This window comes from Apostichopus japonicus, chromosome 22, assembly GCF_037975245.1.
Source record: "Apostichopus japonicus isolate 1M-3 chromosome 22, ASM3797524v1, whole genome shotgun sequence".
NCBI classification, from domain to species: domain Eukaryota; kingdom Metazoa; phylum Echinodermata; class Holothuroidea; order Aspidochirotida; family Stichopodidae; genus Apostichopus; species Apostichopus japonicus.
In genome coordinates, this window is record NC_092582.1 from 14,226,489 (window position 1) to 14,240,487 (window position 13,999).

Here is a 13,999-nt window from a genome sequence, read left to right on the forward strand (position 1 = left end):
AGCTGACTATGGAGCTTGAAAAAATTGATGATTCTGTCTGCAAATCATTTTGGAATTCTTTGACTTTGTTGTATCTGGAGCCACCTCTGAGTGACCATATGTATTGTCCAGTATTGTGATGGGTGGCAAGAGAAAACCATACTATTAGCATACATAAGATCGCAAAAACAGAGAAAGACAAAAATCGACCGTCTCGAAATATCAATCAAGATTGCATAACTTACAAACCTGTACACTCGTATCCAATCAATGCCGCATGGATTTAAGTATTCCACCTGGTAAACTTGGAAGAACCATATGAAAGAAAACAAACTCTCATATTTTACAATGAATGACTCCAAAACACAGGTTCACACATATATGGATTTTTTTTTTTTTTTTTTTTTTGAAACTGTTGAAGTGAAAAGTTGGTGAATATGCCTTAAAGCACAGTGCTTAACTTCCAATCCCTCTCAAGGAGGGCAAGTTGCACTCGGCAACTATAGTCCGTTGGCCAGACCTCCCAGCAGTAATAGCCACAATATACATACTTTTGCATGGTTAAGCCTGAGCTATACGAAGGAACGAATTCAGCATCATTTCTTTATAGCAGTATCAGCCAGTGATAAATACTGACTGCTTTTCTGAGTTTCAAACTGCCTCTCTCTAGCTCTCTCCATCTTGTTGTCGTCACCTGGAGTGAGATCTTCTTCTTCTGTCTCCTCTGTCTCTACTCCTACTTCTCCTCGTGTCCTTCTTTTGCCTCTCTTGTTCTCTACGGAGGTCCTCGGCAAAGTCTCCATCGTCTCCTCTTCCGCCTGGACTCTTTCTCTTGGCGTACTTTCTGTCCCGACTTCTGTTCAAAATGAAAAATGCCAAAAAAAAAAATGGAAAAATGTTTACAGGACCTACTTTTCACCTACCCTGCTTCAAACCAAACATCTACAAAAGGTGTTTTCTGATTAATCTCAGAAGAGAGATGGATTCGAGGAAACCCCAAAGACAACAATGTTGTATTATTACATACAACCTCACTAATAATGCAGAAAAATCATCCTTCAGTGCAACATAACTAGTGGAGAATAGTGGAGATTAGAAATGGAAACCAACATCTCACTTGAAATTGCTCACCTTGATCTCCTCCGTTCTCTGCTTCTCCTCCGCTCCCTCTCAGGGCTCCTTTTCCTCTTGTCCCTCGATGGACTGTGTTTCTTTTTTCTCTCTCCATCTTTATAATCCCTCTTCCCTACCGGGCTCCGGCTAATCCGCCTCTCCCGGCTCCTTGGTCTTCTGTCTTTGCTTCTACTTCTCCTCTCTTGGCCCCTGGATCCTCTGTCCCTGTCCCTCTCTCTGTCCCTCTCTCTGTCCCTGTCCTTGGCCCCCTCTCTGTCCCTGTCTCCACCCCTCTCTCTATCCTTGTCCCTCTCTCTGTCCTTGGCCCCCTCTCTGTCCCTGTCCTTGGCCCCATCTCTGTCCCTGTCTCCACCCCTCTCTCTGTCTTTGTCCCTTTCTCTATCCTTGTCCCTGCTTCTGCTGCTTCGTTCTCTGCTCCTACTGTTTTGATCTTTACTCATTTCACCGTTGTCCTCGACCGCTCTTTCAGGACTGTAGAGAGTACAAAACAGAACTATACTGGAGAAACATCTCTTATAGAGAAGCTCATTAAGCAACATTCTCCAGCAACTATGAATAGCATAAAGCAAATAATAGCAAGTATCAACACGGGAAAATCCTTTAGGCAAAATGGAAAACCTGGGGTGGGGGGGACCTAGCCGTTTTGATACAAGGAACCATCACATAAATAGTAATGTAATACCGTCAAAAGAAAACCTATGAAAGGAGATTACATCTTCATCTGTTTTTAATGGTTTTGTATTATTATTATTAATGTAAGAATTGTAGTCTCACCAAAAATTCACCATGAACATGCAAAACTGTTGCAGTTTTGCATTTTATAAAACTGATAAGAAGACTCTAATACCATTCCCCCTTTCAGGGATGAGCCTGGGGTAAAAATAATCACAGAACTTTGCAAATATTGCGGTATAGGCTCCAGTTTGCATATGCTACAGTGTGTTAGGATAATAGTTATTGTCCCGCGGTAGAAAAGAAATCAGGAATATTCCGTGAATTCCGTGAATTCGTGGAAAAAGCTCATGCCTGCCCATTAAAACGTCCACCCTCTCTGCCCCTCTCCACATGAATGAATCAAAGAATTAACTGGTCTCACCAGCGCCATTACCTCGCCTTCCTGCTTCCCCCTTTTGACCCTTCGGCTACCTCTTCTTCCTGGTAGTCCGGTCTGTTCTGGTTCAGCCTCTTGTATTCTGCAAACCTCCTCTCGATTTCCTTTGTGCAAAAATTGTTAAGACACAAGCAGAATGAGGTAACACTCTAGTGGTTACCAGCCACGTATAGAAAATTACAAAACCAGCCCCAACTATAAAGCAATACTTATTATTCAGAAGCCATCTCCTTAGTATGACATTCGCCAATATTCCTTCTCTTCTTAAGATATATTCCGTTTGCCAAGGTTTTCAGGTGTTGACCTCAAATGAACTTTGAGCTCGATAGAAACATTGTAGACATGATGCACACAGCACAAGAATCGTTTATTATACATACATATACACAAACTTTAACCCATGTTAAACAATTTGCGATAAGTTATATTAAATAAGAGAATGAACAGCATTCACCTTACCTTAGCTACTGGAACAGGAATGCGGGGAAAGAGTGTTGAGAACCAGTCCTGTTTGATGAGCATGGCTTGTACCATTTGACCGATGGTGGAAGGTGTGCCCCCTCCAGCTTTTGGATCTACTTCCTGTAGAAATTCAAATAAAAAAATATCACAATTTCGATTCACATTCATTAAATAATTGTTCTTTCAGAGGTTAACAGAAATCTGCAATTGGCCACTGAAAAAGGGTTCAAAATATAACATAAAGCTTGTTTGGTTTCATAACTTCCCAAAAGATTTGCTTGAAATACTACCAACATGCTATGTGCAAAAATCAGGCCCGCCAGCATTGACTGTGTTAAACGCAATGCAGGCTAGGTTGTGTAAATCTGCTATGAAGGTGTGGTAGGTCAAGGCAAAGCGTTCACTTTTGCTTGTATAAGTAACAGACATTAAACTAACTAACATTACAGCGTTGTCGAGTGCACTCAGATCAGATACATTGGCAAATGCAGCCAGTCCTTTCCTCATATAAACAAAAATTGTCAAAACAGAGGTTGTTTCTCCAGATAGGTCACAACGTGACGAATACTGACCTCTTCATCCTCAAAGAATGGCACAAACCAATCAAAGAGGTCCTGAGGAGGCTGTGTGTATCTGTAACAAGATTTACAAAAATAATCATGAGAACAAAGAAAGAAAAATGAACAACACTTACACAAAACATCATTTAATACAAACAAGCGATCAAAAAAACAAAAAAAACAATAGCTTCTAGCCGCCAATCTGTTTAATAGCAATATTTCATCACTAACCTTTGTATTTTGTGGTTCATGGATTTAATATGTTCAGGTAGGATGACAGAACCATGGCCAGATCCCTTTCACGTGTATTTCTAACTCTTTATTGTTACTTTGTCTATCTTCAATTGTTTTTCTTTTTTTTTCAAATCTTTGTTTGATGCAGGAAAGAAGACAGGATAATACCCATGTTTTCCAAAGCATGTTGCTACGGTCTATGCAAATCGGGGGAGTTGATTAAATACCTTATTGTTTTCTTGCGTGTTTCTGGTAGCTAGGCATGCTGGGGGGGGGGGGGGGGGCAAGAGTAACATCTGGGCCAAAAGACCCTGGGGCAGTTGCAATAAGTTTTCTCACTGGACATAGGTGGTGGGGATGGGGGGGAGGGGGTGGTAGGGTGGATAGTGAGAGTTGATCTGGTCCTGATTCTGTATCCTTTGTACAGTGATGTACAAAACCCTAGTCTTTGTAGTCCTTACTGTCATACAAGGAATCATACTAAATACATACATCAAACATCATTCCCAAGCTTCTAGAAAATATTAGTATATGACAAAAGTCCTGGATCGCAGGTGAAAATGGAAATTTGTCGATTTGAAAAAGAAAAAAGGACATAGAAGATGAAAATCCTCTTGGGAAGAGATTTCTCACCAAATTGGAACACGGACCTGATGTACATGAAGCCGAGACTTCTGATGTAAGGAGAATCTCCATGATTGAGAATGCCCATGATTTGTTTCCTCGTCAGTTTCAGGGTATAGAGCTTAAAAAGAAGGCAGTAGGCGGATGAGACGATACCGCCGGCTCCGACACCGCGTACCTACAAGAGGGACAAGCAAAGGCGGGATGGATAATGTACATAGTCATGTAAATAGATGCTCAGAGTATCAAGTTGCTTCATCAACAATTATGCTTACAGATAAAAACATGCAATTAAGATTTATCTCTGAAAGAGTCTTTGTTAAGTCACGGTACCGTGATTTAACAAACGGGCTTTGTGAGATGAGGTTTGCACAATGCAGTGTGGAAAATTTTTGCTGCCATACTAGCCAATGTGAAGGTCCAATACTCACCCCTCCACACATTCCGATCTGTCCAGAGGTCTGTCGACTTCCTCTTTCCCACGGTTCTAAGTGGTCCACCTATGAAGTTTGACAACATCAAAGCAGAAAATAATATAGTACAAGCATTGTGAACAGAGGTTAATAGCAAAAATTGGACCAATACTGCAGTGTATAAGTACACTGTTTTAGTTTAGTTTTGAATAACAATGGCTAGGAGGCCAACACTTGTTCATTTGGAACCTTTTCAATGTGATGATCATGGATGAAAATAACATAAATACAAAACCTCCTCTCGTCCAGCTCTGTATTCTGAGAATTAATACAGGCAGGGCATGCAATTTTCATAACCCATGACCAACACCTTTAAGTCCCCATCCAATGAATGAGAGTATACCTCAGCAACTGACCACTTCCTCAAATACTGAGGGAGACAAAGATACCCTATGATATCATTGCCACTGGTACAAGCTTGGCAAACCAAGTTATTCTGAAAGCAGAAACTCAATTAAATGATTCAACAAAGGCTCTTAGGTCCTTACCGTATATATGCGACCAAATGTACATATCTATTTCAAGTATATCTATTATGTATATCTATTTCAAGCACAGAATACAATGTACGGTTACATGTATTTTGACACTATAGTTATAAACAAATGCTTTTTTTATTGCTTCTAAGATAAAAATCAAAACAAAAGAAAGATCACTGCCTTAAAGTTAAACCTCTCTCCCGGGTGGCCACTTAAAATGGGTAGCATGGCATAACTCACCCTATAGTAAATTTCATCAATGACTTCATGATACGTTTTCAATTTAATTAACTCGTTCTTGAAGTATGGTGAAGACTGGATGTTCGTCAAGATTAATGAATTCAGATTCATAGAGGATTCATTCCCCCATGTAGGTAGATTATTCTTTGGTGGCATGTTTCTTTTCTCTCTGTAGGTAGATGGAAAAAATGTCACAACTGAAAGACCATAACACTTCATCAGGGATAGGAAAATTTAAACTTGAAATTACACATTTGTATACTTTAGGTGACAAGTCTCATAGGCTAGCTATTGTAGCACTGAATTACTGTAGCCTATAGGCCTATGTTCTCTTTGGTACCTCTACTAGTATAGTCAGTATTGTGAAGTTTGGCATACTGCGAAGTTCGGACACCCTAAGAAATACACGATTTTCACCATGAAAACCTACAGGAAGAGCCAAATTTCACCAAAAAGTACGAAGCTACAGTTATTTTCTCTCCAAAATGACCCGTGTGCAAGAAATTACTTACATATTTGTCAATAAAATGACGAAGATCTATGAAGTCTGTTATAATTACTGAAAGAGCAACTGCGCCACCAATTTTATCACCAGCGCCACACTGTGGGTTGCGTGTCCGAACTTCGCAATACTCTAGCAAAGAAATACCAGTTCCACAATCACGAAGAATCTTCTTGGTAAACAACGTGAAAACAGTTTGCAGGAAAGAAAGTTTGGCCGTGTATCGTAATATAACAAAATTCTCCCACCATATGAAGTATATTTTCTGGTGATTTATACCAGAAGATTTAGTTTTGGGGTGTTTTAAGTCTTAAGTGTCCGAACTTCGAAGTCACCATGCTACTACAGTATTTGCTTGAAAACTGTCATGAATGTAACTTTCTGTTTTTTGTTAAATGTTCTCTTTCGAATATGTCTTAAGTATCCAAATGTACTTTTCACATTTTGTTCTAAAGTCAAACTGCTGGGAGAACCTCTCAATCATTTAATGTAGGCCTAGGCCTAGGCCCCTTTTTAGTTTTTAATATTTCTCTTTGAAAAAATTAGCTATTACAATGTCTTTAAAACAAGCAAATCTAAATTTGACAAAATATTAAAGAAATCATGAGACTTTCTTAAGCAGTATCTTCATTCTACCTGTGTTACTGTTTGAACTGCATCCTACACTAACGTTAGACTTAGTATTACTAGTAGCCTAGTAGGACTTAAGTAGCCTAACATTTAGAGCCTAACCACATGGATGATGAATCACACATAGAACGTAAAGTTTCAGTAGCCTAAGCTACCTTAGTAGGGATGATGAAGCAGCATAACGTTAACTTATATTGAAACAAGAGACATAATTCAGCAATCCAATACCATTGGAAAAATATCCCTGGGACATTCAATGAACACTGCAGATAAAACTTCAATGATCGTCACATTAACGTTTCGGTGACAAATATAACCCACGCTAGATTCGGACATTCATTTACCGTTATATAGCTAACGTAACATATCACAGAGCTCAGAGAGTTGATTTGAAGAATATGTATGGATGTAGTCATGGAACGCTAACAGTGCAAAAATATCCCGCCAAAAATGATTCTGCGAGGAATAAAATTAATATTTTATAATAATCATAAATAATAATCAGTAGTTACTTGTACGACGTATAAGCGACTACAAATGTAGGAGAAGCCCGCAAGGGCTTATGGATTACAACTTACACGTCGGGTGGCTTCCAATTCAAAAATTTCAAAGTCTTGAATCTTTTCAATTTAGAAAGTCATTTCACATGGGAAAACCGTAGATTGCTCTTGGATGAAAAACCCACCTTACTATGACCCGGACGCGTAACGAACACGGAACCTCCCGATTGCTAAGCCTCATTGCTTCAATTGCCACCGCCTTTATCCACTCGGTCACAGCACCGGTCTAGAACGTTGAACGTTGAACGTCCTTCTACAGAAAACTCTTGCATACTAATCATCACACCGCTACAAGGTGTTACATCTATTCATTGTTTGCCCGTTTGCTTTTATTAGTGCTATACTAGTAGTTTTAGTAGCCTCGTAGATCCATTCGAAAGTTGTTGATTTACTATGAAGAAGTTTAAGAAAACGTTGTAGATTGGAAGCTGTTAACAGTTTTTGTTTGGTAGATGTTTTAACATGATAAAGAAAGTGCACCATGGAGAAAGATTCGTTTTGACTGTATTTCTGCAATGTAAAAGGACAGTGATGACGTCATAACTGTAACGGAGTAATCGCGAGAAAAGCTATGCGATTAATCGGCTTTAAAAGTAAGAGCCGACTATCAGCACTACGGTGTAGTGATCACGTGGTTCAATTATATGTCCCTTTCTTTGAATGAAGTTCCTTGAATTGAGTCTCATTAACGTTTGATACTCCATGTCGTCACCATGCATAGCAATTAGCCAAATCTTTATTCTGATAGGGGGAAATGGATTTAGGTATTTCATCTCTTTTGAAGAAATCGCAACATTTTAACTAACAAAGTTTCTTATTTTCTCCAAAAATGACACTTTCTTAAATAACACCAGGGATAGGCCATATTTTCATGAAACTTTAAAATTTGTCAAATGATGTTTAAGGAAACTTCTGATTTATGAAAGCTGCACCCTTGAATTTATTCTCAAAACTGAGGTTTGGTGCTACCACCCCTCCCCCCACTAACCCCTCCCGGCTACGCATGTGCTGCACACACAACCACATGCACCGATACATATTAAACTGAGACACATACAAAGCTGAATTTTATTCTTCAATTGATACAATCCGACACAGTTTCGTTAACTATGAATAACTATGTCTGACATGTGTTATTGACAAATGGCCCAATTAAGACTGATTCTCACATTATGGTAGTTTCGATTATATAGGCTATACATATATAGGCCTAGATGTATATACTGTCCATTACAAATCTGTTTCAGTTATTTTATTATCCTAACACCTGCTGGTATACACATTTCATGGGGTGTACATTTGCTTTCCATAATGAGATGTAGCCTAGCCTACGCAGATATTGAGTTAACCTTTACATCGAAGGATAAAAATATAAAATAAATATCTTAGTGGTATACTCAAAAACGTAACAGATACGACTCATCTATTAATATCATATTTCGTGGGGGGAAATATCACAAGATTCCTCTAGTACAGCTGCCATCTTCTTCTCGTTTTTTTTTTTATTTTTCATAAGTTAATTAATATGTTAACTTGGGAATCGTTCACTGTCGTTTATGATATTGGCAGTGATATTGGCAACTGTCCAACAACCAAAAATAAAATAATGTATTTTAATGAAAAGTATTCTGACCCTCACCTGTTAAAACATGTAAAAGTATGTGATAAAATGTTTAGAATTCATGGAACGCTGGATGAACATCTGTGGTGCAATTATATTATATACATTTGTCACTTGATAGGGATCCCGTATGGGCGGCGGATTATCATCACACAAGGCATGGTGAAACGTATGCCAATAAGTGTCACTATACGGGCTATGCAAACATACCGTTGTATGTATAAAGACTTATATGCGAGTAGTTATACCAACAATGACACCGGCGTAGTTGTTAAATCGGATAAAGGCATCATCTGATTTCTTGACAGGAAAATCTTGTCAAAGAGGTATATTCATGTGTGGGGGAAAGGGTGCACGGGGTCGCGATAAGGTACGGTAATGCATATGAACAGGGTACGTCTCCGCGCCCTTCATCGTCAGCCGGGGTAGAACAGATCAGTCGTAGAAAATTCTTTCAGAGATGGTCGGTCGGTGATTTATGAGTAGCCTATACCATACATATAAATCAATAAGGGTAGAACTGGGTCTGGCACCTTTGATACTATGTTACGCACACCAATGTTGTCTACTCCAACCTCAATCACACACAAACACGCACACTATTTGACACGACGCCCCTATACAGCAGTATAGTTTTCTTGTGACGTTAATTGATAGACAAATTTATTCGTGGGTTTCGATCGGCGATCATGCATGATAATAATTTCATTTCCAGATTTACACTTTTTCGTAACCGGGTGAGATATAAAGTATTGGATTACAATTCTATAGCTGCATGTGACGATTATGTTTCAAGTGATCACTTGGAGTTTGTTTTTACTGTATATATATATATATATATATATATATATATATATATATATATATATATATATATATATATATATATATATATATATATATATGAAAGAGCGGATGTTGACATGCTTGGTGTATATGATGAAATGTAGAAAATGAGACTTCAACAAGCACAGTAAGAAAGTATACAAAGTTGTATGTTCCAATATTTCGCCGGTTAAGGCTTTATCAAGGAATGAGGTGCAACTACCGACTCCGTGCATGTATATAAGTAAAAACTTTAAAACCAATTCCCCTGAGCTGAAACGCACCAGCGAACAAACTGTATTCGGAGCGCACAGACGGACCAGCAAGATGTGAAAAGCTTAAATATCCAATTGACGTCCAGCACAGCCATTCATTAAGTGATTAGTGGCTTTAATGGTAAGGGCTTCGATTATTTTTCTTTCACTGGTATTGGGTAGGTTCTGATGTAGGATTTGCCAATTGATGTTTTCTCCAGATTTCGGATTTATATTGTGAGTTTGTAAATGAGTGTATATGGTCTGTTAGTCATACGTAGATGTTCTTTTATTCTCGTTCCAATGGTGCATCCCGTTTCGCCGATGTATGTAGACGAGCAAAGATTGCATTTAATCTTGTTTCATGAAACACACAATAATCACCTCTACTAGACCATCTGAAGATCAAAGAATTTACCTAAAAGTACCATTTGTGAACGAGAACATAAAACGGCAGACCCTGGCAACAATCAGCAGATCGGGCATTACAAATCTGAGAACACACATCATGACAGGTAATCCATCAGCGAGTTTGTTTTCCGCGCCACGTGACAAACAGGGTTGCCCACCCAACTGTGACACCTGCAAAATCGCTGTAAAGAAGAATATCTGTTTAGCCAAAAACTGTGTCTACAAGATTAAATGCAATCTTTGCTCGTCTACATACATCGGCGAAACGGGATGCACCATTGGAACGAGAATAAAAGAACATCTACGTATGACTAAACAGACCATATACACTCATTTACAAACTCACAATATAAATCCGAAATCTGGAGAAAACATCAATTGGCAAATCCTACATCAGAACCTACCCAATACCAGTGAAAGAAAAATAATCGAAGCCCTTACCATTAAAGCCAGTAATAACTTAATGAATGGCTGTGCTGGACGTCAATTGGATATTTAAGCTTTTCACATCTTGCTGGTCCGTCTGTGCGCTCCGAATACAGTTTGTTCGCTGGTGCGTTTCAGCTCAGGGGAATTGGTTTTAAAGTTTTTACTTATATACACGGAGTCGGTAGTTGCACCTCATTCCTTGATAAAGCCTTAACCGGCGAAATATTGGAACATACAACTTTGTATACTTTCTTACTGTGCTTGTTGAAGTCTCATTTTCTACATTTCATATATATATATATATATATATATATATATATATATATATATATATATATATATATATATATATATATATTCGGTAATTTTCCTATAGACTTCAATTGAGAAGCAGGACACGCACCGCTTAGCATTTAAAGAGGCTATTAGGCATACGTCACCTCTTCGTAACCTCTTCGTTCTTCTCACGGAATTCGACAGTTGGTACTCAGTTAACTAAGTGAAATGTTCGCTACAAACATTATCAAGTTAAATGTGAAAACTTGATTAGTATAGTACATAAAATCCCAACAACAGAAAGACACCTTTCTTCATTTTTATGGTTAATAATTGAAATTTGGGGCTTTTATTAAATTTCTACAAATGGTTCCCAAAGTGTTATTGTTTTATCCCAATTTGGATTTCTACTTCTAAATTTCGAAAAGAGAAATAGAAAATTCGACGTTTTATGTATGAAATGATTGCCTATATATCAGTGGAACGAAATTTTGATAATATTATGGCCTGGCAGTTTGTCTTCTAATAGAAAGAACAATGATTTCGTACTGCATTGGAGCACGTCCCTATGTACAGTTGAAAATTCGATTGGGCAGGTGCCCCATTTTCAAAGTGGGGTAGGGGAGCTTCCCGCTTTGGCCGTTCATATACGCCGATGAATACAATTATGGTATTGTTTTAACTGAAACAGTCAATTAAGCAAGTACCTTTATTTATCGAAGTCAAGGCGCAATACACACAAACTGAGTTCTGTTCGGACTATGACTGATTCGGACTATGACTGACTCGGACTATGACGGACTATGACTGATAAAAAGAGGGGGAGGGGGCTTGTAACCCTGACCTCATCCACACAGAATGACTAAACTTTTATCATAAAAAAAACTTGCGAAAACAAGGGCGTTGGGCTGGATGTTCATATCTTAGACTTTATTATACTTTTCTACAAACAAACATATCATCACCATAAGGTAGCCTTGTATGATTTAGTTTTGAAGGTTTATGTTGTACCTATACGAGGATCAGGAGTCGAAATTTTCATTGGTCACGAAAAATTGACTCCTCGATAAGCTAAAATAATTGATTACATTCAAACACGATGTAGCAAATAGTGCACCGTATATTATATGCATTCGAGAAAGCCGGGTAATAGCCCACCTATTTTAATGAACGGGTTTTCTTTATAGAATAGAAGTACTGTTGAAAAGTCACCCAAGAATGAAACTGGTCACGAAAAGCCAAACAACCGAACGACTGATCCGCTCTCAACCCCAGTCGCCTTGCATCGAGACTGTGTCTGTGTTGTCATGGTCAAATTGTATCATGATTCCACGAAAATATTTTTAACTCGTAATTTCGAAATAATAATTCGTAATTACGAATTATTATTTCGTAATTAAGAATGATTAATTCGTAATTACGAATTAAAAATTTTTTTGTTTGGCACTAATGGGCTTTCGCATGATGAGTGTTGTATGATTTAGTTTTGAAGGTTGCTTGATGTCTATGTTTGAATTTAGATCACACATAGCATGTATTTAATTGTACACTCAACGATATCTCCCATGGTGATATACAGTGGCGGCGGAACCGGGGGGGGGGCTTGGGGGGCTCAGCCCCCCCCCCCCAATGAAAAAGTTGAGGGGGCAAATGCATGATAAGCCCCCCAATGTTAACCAAGGCTCCGAACGTGCATCTGCCCATTTTCAATGCATACTTGTCGATCTGTCCGATGCACACGTATACTATATAGGTGTAATAATTTTAGGGCTAGTTATTCGCAGCATAAAACACTCGGGAAGTGTCGTTTCCGGCCATCATGGGGGTTTGAAAAAAACAAAATTTTCTTGTACGCTCCGCGCCAACCGATGGTGGCGCTCCGCTTAGATAGTCTCCACACATTAGCCCCCCCCCCCCCCAATAATATTCCCGTTCCGCCGCGCCTGGTGATATATGCTACAAGTTTGAATTCGCGGTTATGAATAATTTATGCACCGCCTGCAGCTTATGAATGCCCGTGTGGTTCGTATACGACTATACATGATTATCACTTATTCACGCGATCAACCGCATGGAGTAGATGAGTTCTTAACCGCCAACGCTGTTCTATTGCATTTTTAAGTTACCGGTATATATGTTATATTTACCTACGCATACTTACCCTTTTGTTGTTAAAATGTTAAGAAATGTACCCTGCCTCAGATTCATACTAAGTTGTAGATTTCGAGCCTTTCTGTGACGTCGGTATACGTGCACAGGACGGGCAGAGAGCCAAGTTTTTTTTTTCATTTATAGTCTAGACAATTCTCAAAGATGAAGAGAGAGAGAGAGAGGTGGAGAGAAAGGAAAAGCGGAGGGTAAAAAAAATACTAGATTAGAAAGTCTCGTGATTCTGCCGATGCGTGTACACACTGTTATACACCACGGAGTGAGGGTATATGCATCTCAATTGGCAATAATATAGAAAACTATAGTAGCCTATACCAAACATTACCTTGAAATATATACCACAAAGGAAAACTATATTTCTTTAAAAATTTGGTTATCTATGACGACCGATACAGGTAAGTTGTTTTCCAAACTCTATTCATATATGTAAAGCTCAGTTATATAGTAGAACAGGAATTTACGTGACATGTGTGCATGAACTAAATAGTATAAAATCACATTTCGCTTTGTTATGGTGCGCCTCTGCAGTGCAGAAGATTTATCATTTAGTGTAACGAGGTGCGGTTACTTCACTGTATTCCTATTTTGTTGTACTTTAGCAGAATGGGAATATATATATATATATATATATATATATATTTAAATTGTAGTATATGTGTGTATGGCTGTGTGTGTGAAAGACATTGAAGTTAGTTCTCTTTGTTTCTTATTCAAGAAGCGGAATTCCATTAGAGATCTGGTTGTTTAATCTTTAATCTGCGCCACAATAAGTCAATTCTTTTTTATGGCTCAGTGCTTACTAAATGACTTATCATGATATGGTTATAAGGCCTATCGCTAAGTTTACTATACGAATCTCTTGAATACAGAATACCACATTAACCGTTGATTACTCAAAGGGGACTTCTTTGAAACTGGGATGACTATAGATGAGGAATAAGTGAGATTGTATGGAGCTTGGCTCCTCCCAGGCCTTGCTTTTGTGATTGCTTGTTCAACCATGTCGTTAGGTTTTGTGGTTATAGA

General features: G+C 38.5%; 2 protein-coding genes across 7 annotated transcripts in view; one reads left to right on the top strand and one right to left on the bottom strand.

The window, feature by feature from the left end:
• Window positions 1–394: 394 nt before the first annotated feature.
• LOC139963401 (uncharacterized) lies at window positions 395–13,990 on the bottom strand. Of its 5 annotated transcripts, none has more exons than XM_071964127.1 (9): window positions 13,947–13,990; window positions 5,297–5,465; window positions 4,536–4,604; window positions 4,131–4,282; window positions 3,259–3,319; window positions 2,684–2,806; window positions 2,222–2,328; window positions 1,111–1,584; window positions 395–835 (listed from the first exon to the last, which is right to left on the bottom strand). In XM_071964127.1, the coding sequence occupies exons 1-9, from the start codon at window positions 13,973–13,975 to the stop codon at window positions 670–672; spliced, it is 1,350 nt and encodes a 449-aa protein (XP_071820228.1). In that variant the 5' UTR covers window positions 13,976–13,990; the 3' UTR covers window positions 395–669. The 5 variants fall into 5 exon arrangements, with proteins under 5 accessions (XP_071820228.1, XP_071820227.1, XP_071820226.1 ...); XM_071964126.1 differs by lacking the exon at window positions 13,947–13,990 and adding an exon at window positions 7,114–7,898 and having other exon boundaries at window positions 395–832; XM_071964125.1 differs by lacking the exon at window positions 13,947–13,990 and adding an exon at window positions 7,114–7,856.
• The window catches only part of LOC139963399 (sodium- and chloride-dependent neutral and basic amino acid transporter B(0+)-like), a 33,461-nt gene continuing 32,282 nt past the window's right edge, over window positions 12,821–13,999 (top strand). Inside the window, exon 1 of one of the 2 annotated variants that reach the window (XM_071964121.1) lies at window positions 12,821–12,932. The gene's annotated coding sequence lies outside the window, so the exon portion shown is untranslated. Of the gene's footprint in view, window positions 12,933–13,115; window positions 13,369–13,999 lie in introns of those variants that run through there. The other variant, XM_071964120.1, reaches the window with a different exon arrangement.